The sequence below is a fragment of the Pelophylax lessonae genome (assembly GCF_965119305.1).
Source record: "Pelophylax lessonae genome assembly, chromosome: 2".
Taxonomy (NCBI): domain Eukaryota; kingdom Metazoa; phylum Chordata; class Amphibia; order Anura; family Ranidae; genus Pelophylax; species Pelophylax lessonae.
Window position 1 is genome coordinate 276,941,319 of NC_138769.1, and position 8,464 is coordinate 276,949,782.

Below are 8,464 nucleotides of genomic sequence, written 5' to 3' on the forward strand. Positions count from 1 at the left end.
CCGCAGTAGGGGGCTATTTTCATCCAGTCCCATAATTCTCATTCGTCCCTGCTGCCTATATCCGTGTGTCGTTGAAAGTGCATGTGAGGCCAGGCTATGATCTTAAGTATTTGACAACATTGTCATACTTGTTTTATTGATGTGCAGTGAACGTTTGATTTTTTTTTTTTTCTTGTATTCATAATTTCTCAATAAACTTGAATTTTTCTTAAGAGATACTGCAGTTTGTTCCTTATGGAGCCCTTTGAGTAATCTGAGTTTCCTTAACCCCCCCCCCCCTCCTCCTCCTCTTTTCCACCTTTTTAAAACAACCCATTCAGTTTAAAAAAATTTAAATGCAAAGCATTTGTGTATAGTTGTAAAAAAAAAAAAAGCTTTTTTTATTTTTTTATCTAAGTGATCACATTCCCTCTGTTCTCGACTGCATAAGAACTGAAAGAGGAGAAGCAGCAGCACACTAAGCTTCCCAGTGAAAGGCTGTGCAGGGGAGGGTGTCAGGACAAGTCTGATCATTGGAGGAGAGCTGGGAACACCAGGAATTTCACACATAGAAAGCAAAGAGAACACAATACTCTCTCTATCGTTCATTGACAGATGCAGCTCCATATTCTTAACCATTGGGTTTTGCTGCCCCCCTACAGGAGTGGGACACTAGGCAGGAAAAAACTTTACAATGCATATGGGGAAGTCCCTGAAGGCATACACCCACTCGCTCTGCTATAGGATTTCGTTTTTCTGCCTATAGGATTTAGTTTGTTTCTGCCTAGTTTAGGAGTAGGCCCTAGTTCCTGGCTGGGACTTTGGTCTTGGCTTGTTTTTTTTATTTTAAAAGGTACCTTTTTGTTTTTATCTAGTTATGTTCCTGAGAGAACTGCAATCAACAGCCGGAATGGGTTTTGGACTGGATATCCTAGATCCTTAAGGTCTCCCAGTCCAGCCAGTGAGCTAGGCCTCACCATGACAGAGCCCCAATCGACGTCGGCTGGCCCGCGAGTGAAACGCCTCTCCGGGACGCACACGACTTGGTTCGGCCTGAGTCGCAGCGTGCCCCTTGGCCGTCAGCCCCCCCACCCTGAGTGGAGAGGTAGTCTGTCCTGAAGTGGTGCCCACCCGATTGTTGGTATGGTGAGTAGTTTCTCCCCATAGCTCTTGCGGTCTCGGGGTGGACGCGGGCCCCTCCTTGGACCCCCGGGTTCCCTTCCATTTCCCCCAGGCCCTCTAACAGTCACGATGGTCTTTTGGCCCCAACCTATCCCATGCTCCCCCCCCCCTCCTGGTGTTAGGTAGGCTCCAGTAAGGAGGGGGTTGATGCGGTTGTTGCTGCCCGGATTACACACGGGATCTTCAAGTAAGTTCCCGGCCCCCTGGGGGTTAGTGACTGGGGCAGGGATGTCCTTTTGGCTCCCTGCAGTGGTTATAGGCTTGGGGGGAGCTGATGTTTCTTCATCCACGGGTCTGCGCCTTGAGTGTCTGGGGCAGGCCGAAAATTTAGTCCGCGGCTTTGCGGCCTACTCGAGCTGACTGAAATGAGGTGCCTAACCAAACGTCCGCCCCCCCTTAGGGGGTTGGACATATGGACTGCTTGCCCCCCCATCCCTTGAACCGGGGGAGCTTTGTTGTATGGGGTACTCTGCCTGTGCGTCTGAGTCATGGCGGGCCCCCTCTTCCCCTTTATTGGGGGTTATGTCATTTTATGTAATTTATGATGGGCGACCCTTAGATCTAATAGGGGTCTTTTTGTGGAACTTTAGCTGGCCTCTCCTTGCGGGACTGTGGCCTGCAACCTCCCCTGCTTGTTATGTTCTCAGGGTGAGCTTAGCATATAGCGACTCTACTGGGTCCGCGTCCACGCACTTTGGGTGCTCTGTGGTGAGGATGATTCCTTTTTTTTTACTGCGCATACAAGGGTGCTGGTGGATGCACTGATTGTATCAGTGCAGAAAATTAACATGGGGATGCCGGTCCCCTTGGGGGCTGCACATCCCCTAAAAGCGGCAAAGGTACTCCTTTTTCTCCCCTACTGTGACAAAATTTGTCGCAAGTCAGTGGAGTTGTTCTAAACACAATAATGGTAACCATTATTGTGTGGCTAAAAAGCTGGTCTGCTTACCAGGCTTCTAAAAAGGCGCTATCAGATCTCCCCTTTATGGGGGGCCGCCTATTTAGGTCTTTGATGGATGAACTGATCAAAGGATTCACAGGTGGGAAGAATACTCTTCTTCCTCTATCCGCTAAGAGCAAGTCACCACGTAATAGACAGGGTCCCTATTTTTCAGCACACAGATGGCCCCTTCGTGCCTTCAGCACACAGGAAAAAGGACCTAAGCCATTTAGGTCATCTGGGGGTTCCAAGAAGACGTGGTTGGGTAAGCCGAGAACAGGCCCCTCCAGATCTGTGGCCAAATCTCTTGTCTGCATGAAAGGACGCCCTCACCTGTAGCTGAGGTGGGGGGACGTCTTCGTTTTCTGTCTGGAATCAGGGACCTCCTTGATTCAGGACAAATGGACCCACGAGTTGCTCAGATCGGGTTACAAGATCGATTTAATGTCCTGACCGATGGACAGATTCTTCCCGTTGAATCTATGCCTATTTTCAGATCGGTTAATGCGATCTTCGAGAGGTGGTACAAGATCTGCTGTCGCAAAGGGTGATTCTGCTGGTTCCCTCTCGGGAATGCTTTCAAGAGTTTTATTCAAACCAGTTTACTGTTCCCAGAAAAGAAGGGAAAGGGAGTCCAATTCTGGACCTCAAGGCTCTGAATCGCTTTCTGCGGGTACAGAGGTTTTGAATGGAGTCCATTTGCATGGTAGTGGCGTTCCTACACCAAGGGAACCTTTTGGCCTCTATCGATATCAAGGGTGCATATCTGCACATCACTATTTACACTGGACACAAGCATTTTCTTCGTTTCGCTGTAGGCGAGGAACATTATAAATTTGTGGCGTTACCCTTTGGTCTCGCCTCTGCCCCCAGGGTCTTCACCAATGTGTTGGCATTACTGACAGTGGGGCATTATGGTACTAGGGTACCTGGACGATCTCCTCTTAAGAGCAGACTCCCACTCAGTTCTGGTGGGCGATCTGTCAATCACTGTACGGACTCTGCAAGAGTTCTGTTGGACCATCAATTTCAGAAATTGTGCTCTGGTCCCAGCCTCCAAATTGGTTTATCTGGGACTGACTCTGGACTCAGCCTCTGCGAGCTGAAAAAGTTGCAGAGGGTAATTTGGTTGCTGTTATCCTGCACTTTCTCCTCATTGCGGACTGGCATGCGCGCTCTAGGCCCGATGGTGTCTACCTTCGGGGCGGTTCCGTTTGCTCAGTTCCACACAAGACTTCTGCAAAGGGGTATTCTTGTCAAATGGAACAAGGATCCAAAATCCTTGGACAATCTGATTCGGGTGAGTCAAAACGCAAGAAGTGCTCTTCTGTGTTGGCTCCATTCATTCCATTGTATTGGACAGTGGTATCCATGGATGCCAGCCTGTCCAGTTGGGGTGGGGGGGGGGGGCGCAGCGAGTACATGGAAAGCTGTGTGTCCAGGGGACCTGGACTCTGAAAGAGTCCAGTCTTCCCATCAATTTTCTGGAACTCAACGATAAAGCTTTGCTTGAGTCACTGGACAAATCGTCTGTAGGGTTGTCCAGTTTAGATTCAATCAGACAATGCCACGGCCGTGGTTTACGTTACTCATCAAGGGGGCACCAGGAGTGTCCTGGCGGCCATGGAGGTGGCAGAGATCCTAATATGGGCAGAAAAGTTTGTTCCAGCCCTCTCCGCAGTGCATATACCCGGAGTGGAGAACTGGCAGGCGGATTACTTGAGTCGTTAGGTGATGGATCAGGGGGAATGATCCCTGCACCCAGAGGTTTTTCACCTGTTGTGTGTCCGGTGGGGGACACCCAGTGTAGACCTGTTCGTTTCTCGGCTCAACAAGAAGGTACAGAGGTTTGTAACCTGTTTGTCAGCTGATCAATGCGTTTCCTCCGCTGAAACTTCTGCCGAGGCTTCTGCGCTGAAAAGAGGTGGAATGGATTCCAGTCAATCTAGTGGCCCCAGACTGGCATCGTCGGTCTTGGTATGCATATCTGGTAAGGTTGGTCGCTGATGCTCCTTTGGAGACTTCCTCTCAGGGAAGATCTGTTGTCTCAAGGGCTGATCTTTCATCTTGCTTTACAGTCGCTGGCTTTAACGGCATGGCTGAAGGATGGGGTTCTTTCTAATTCAGTGATTTCTACATTTCTAGAAAATCTACCTCCCAGGAAGATTTATCATATGTGGAAATCGTACATCTCATGGTGTGAATCGATTAAGGTGCATCCACACTCCTTTTCATTGGCTAGGATATTGGCTTTCCTCCAAAGATGGGTTGAGCAGCTGTTGGCCTTAGGTACTATTAAAGGCCAGGTGTCGGCTTTGGCAGTGTTTGTTCAACGCCCTTTAGCTACGTATTCTTTGATTCGCACTTTTATCCAGGGAGTTCGTTATGGGGCTCCTCCGATATGGTCCCCGTTACCTCCGTGGGATCTTGACTTGGTACTGTCTGTTCTTCAAAAACCTCCCTTTGAACACTTATGTAGATTCCTCTGCTTACACTGTCACAGAAGGTAGCATTTTTGGTGGCTATTACCTCTGCTCGCAAAGTGTCTGAGTTGGTGGTGCTGTCCTGCCGTTCTCCTTCTCTGGTGGTCCACAGAGATTAAGTGGTACTTTTAACCTAATCAGTCCTTTCTTCCTAAGGTGCTTTCTGATTTCCATTGAATAAAGACATTGTGCTGCCTTCACTCTGTCCTAAGCCCAAGAATCCTAAGGAAAATGCCTTGCATTCTTTGGCTGTGGTTCGGGCAATTAGGGTTTGCCTGGCGGTTACTGAGTCTTTCAGGAAAGCGGACTCTCCTTTTGTCCTCACGGAAGGACCTTGGCAGGGATTGGCTGCGTCTGCTGCAAACATATCCAGATGGATCGTGCAGACAGTGGTACAGGCGTATTCACTTGAGGGTCAGGTTCCACCTTTCCCTGTGAAGGCGCATTCTGCTAGGGCGCTGAATGCCTCTTGGGCCTTTCGCCATCAGGCGTCGGTAATACAAGTTTGCAAGGCGGCAACTTGGTCGTCTGTGCACGCGTTCACAAAATTCTACAAAGTAGATGGGTTTATTTCTTTTGGCCGCAAGGTTTACAGGCTGTTGTTTAAAAGAGCAATTTTTTCTCTTTGAGGGTATATGTTGTTTCTAGGAGATCTCCAGTTGTTCCTGGTTGAGCTCCATGTTACCTGGTTGACTAAGTTTAGCCTTTGGGGAATTACGTTCTTTCTCTGTGTTGTTTTCCCACCCCTCATGCAAATACTGCTTTGGGATGTCCCAATGGTTAAGAATATGGAGCTGCGTCTGTCAATGAACAATAGAGAACTGGATTTTTGACTTACCGTAAAATCTTTCTCAAGTTCATTGACGGACACCGCACCCGCCCCTCTATTTCTGAGCGGGTTGGGGTTTTTCACTTCTGACACTGCTTGCAACAAAACTGAATCCTATAGCAGAGTGAGGGGGTGTATGCCTTCAGGGACTGCCCCCATAGGCATGGTAAAGTTTTTTTTTTTTTTTTTTTCCTGCCTAGTGTCCTACTCCTGTAGGGGACAGCATAACCCCATGGTTAAGAAAAATATGGAGCTGCATCTGTCAATATACTTCAGAGAAAAGGATTTTACGGTAAGTCAAAAATCCAGTTTTACATAGTACAGCAGTCACCTATCAGGAATGTGAAATGCTGGGTTTATATATTCTGAATGCAGGAGGAATTTGAGCTTTAAAACCACTATAACATTGAAATGTTGGGTTTATATATTCTTAATGCAGAGGGAATTTGAGCTTTAAAACCACTATAACATTCAAACTAGAAACATTTTTGTTTTGCCTGTAGATTGCATAGCAATGATTTTTCTCAAGACCGTATTGCCAAAAAAAAAAAACATTTTGTACTAAAAAAAAAAAAAAAAAAAAAAAAAAAGGGTTACCAAATCCACAACAGTAAAATAATTCTGTATATGCAGTAAAACATGCTTGTTGTACTCACTGTGGAACCAAGGGGATTAATCCTCCGCATTGTGTAAAAGAGCTGTATGATCTTCTCTGATCCTCCCCTTTTTTTGTCCCCCAAAACATCTGCTGATCTAATAGAGCCTTGTGGGCACTCTGCATATGCTCAGTTGGATGTGTAATGCTAGAGTGTTTTTCTTATGTTCTTTTGGGATGGTGCATGTGATCCAACACAAAGGCCAATCACCACTGTCCAAAGTCAGTGGGTCATTCAATCTCAGGACAGTCAGGGGAGAATGAAAATGCCTCCTATATGCTTTAACCAGTGCTCAGTTGGACACTGATAGAAGTCACAAGACCTCTATATACTGCTGATGAGAAAAGGTATTTAGGAGTTTATACTTAACTAAAATAATTGCTTTTCCAGGTTCTGTGTACTGTGGGAGACCAGATATAGTGAAAGCAGGGTCCTGGGTTTAGTAACACTTTAATGACAAAGTTATTGCTAAGTTTATTGGTTAATGTCAGACATGTTTTATGTTGCAGTGAATGTGGTGGTACAGTATTGCAAAGTAACAGGTGATCATACTGCTTGTATTTAATGTTACTGCATCAGGGTTAATGATTGTAGAACTTCACAATGAAAAAATGGCAAAACTTATCAATTTATTTTTTCCTTAGAACCATAATGATTCAGAAGCATGACCAGCTGACTGTTGCTGTCCACAAAATGTCCTCCTAAAGCTTCCTGTGTGAAGACTAAATAGGACTCTCCACCTTATTATAGTGGCTGCTGTTTTTTTAAGCATGAAGATTATGGAAGGAGCTCCACTGATATTTGTAATTGCCATAGTGTGTAGGCAGACAATTTTATTGCAATGTTACTTTATGACTATGAAATAAAGTGGAACTTCAGGCAACATATTTTCTCTAGTCACTTTTTCTCACTTTTGATTAAACATTTTCATACGGAAACAAACTGTGGTGGAAATTAATGGGGGTTTGGAGTTTAGAAAATCACTCTGTGTGCAGAGAACTTTGCAGTGCTGAAAAGCGCACTTTAGGATCTTAATACCAATCTCAATCCCTTGTACTGAAAACTACAATGTACAGCTCTTTTGTATAAAGAAATCCTAGCGTGCTCGGCGACAGAAAACAGGCAAAAAGCTGTGTCCTGGTCTATGTCAATAGAAGCAGTGCTCCTCCAACACAGGACGCTTTGTTTATTTATGCTCAGGCAAAAAGGGGTTTACAGGGGGGAGGTGGCGTCAACACAACCAATCAGACATGTACATTTTCAAAAATACAATAGAAATGGGAGTGTATGTAAATGAACCAACTGAGCCGTGTGTCCAGAGTCTCCAGCCGTTGGGTGCAAAGAGGAACCATGCACTATTGCTAACAATGGGACCCACGTATAGGAAAATGGCTGCCAAACACTATGCAATGGCACTAGTGTGCGTCTCATGAATGCTGCCCCACTAATACATGTGCATACACTCCCGTCATAACCTGTTAGAGTGAATCCTATATAATCTAGTTCATAAAAACCATATTTGATAGTGGTTATGATATTGTTCCAGTAAATGAGACCTATAACTGCAAAGGAAACTGCAGCAGTGTTTTAGTCATGCGAATCAAGCATAACAGAATGCTACCAGCCATTATTCCAGCAAAAGGGCGATACTTCAAAACAATAATTCCACATCACAAACTTATCTTCACCAGTAAATACCGGGGCCCCAACTGGCTGATATACATTTGTGCGACCAGACCACAGGATAATTTTTCCACGGCATATAGGAGGAATAGAAACAAGAACAAAAGTGTGTGTGTGTGTGTATATATATATATATATATATATATATATATATATAAAATACACTTCTATTTCCTTCAACCAAGATACAATGGAGAACAAAAAATACTCAAAACCTCCCAAAGCCTTTAAAAGGATTCCAACCCTCGCTAGCTATAGCTCTGGCTCTGCCTTGCAGGGAATTTACCCTATCCATATGGGCCTGGACCTTTATCACTGGTGTCTGTTTATCAAGGTACAATGGTCTTCTATGAATTCACAAAAACCTACCCTTGCAAGCTAAAAGATTAATTTTGTGCCATTTTCTTCTGCAGTACTAAAGTTTTCATTTGTCTCTGCTCTTGAGTAATTTCCCTTACAGCTTCAACAGTTTCATTGAACATCTCATCCACAGTGGATGGGAAATTATTCAACAGTTTCATCAGCTCGATCCCCCACGCAGTCCAAGCCAAGAACCATGCCGATGCCTGATCGTGGAGAAGAAAACAGTTTTCTCTATCGTTCATTGACAGACGCAGCTCCAATTTCTTTCTTGACCATTGGGTTATGCTGCCCCCTACAGGAGTAGGACACTAGGCAGGAAAAAACTTTACCATGCCTATGGGGCAGTCCC

General features: G+C 45.4%; 1 protein-coding gene across 2 annotated transcripts in view; it reads left to right on the forward strand.

The window, feature by feature from the left end:
* Nucleotides 1-6,877, forward strand: part of LAMTOR5 (late endosomal/lysosomal adaptor, MAPK and MTOR activator 5) — a 345,493-nt gene extending 338,616 nt beyond the window's left edge. The window contains exon 4 of one of the 2 annotated variants that reach the window (XM_082245651.1): nucleotides 6,714-6,874. In XM_082245651.1, coding sequence (XP_082101777.1) covers nucleotides 6,714-6,774 — 61 coding nt within the window. In that variant the 3' untranslated portion in view covers nucleotides 6,775-6,874. Of the gene's footprint in view, nucleotides 1-6,713 lie in introns of both variants that reach the window. The other variant, XM_082245650.1, reaches the window with a different exon arrangement.
* The last annotated feature ends 1,587 nt before the right edge of the window (nucleotides 6,878-8,464 follow it).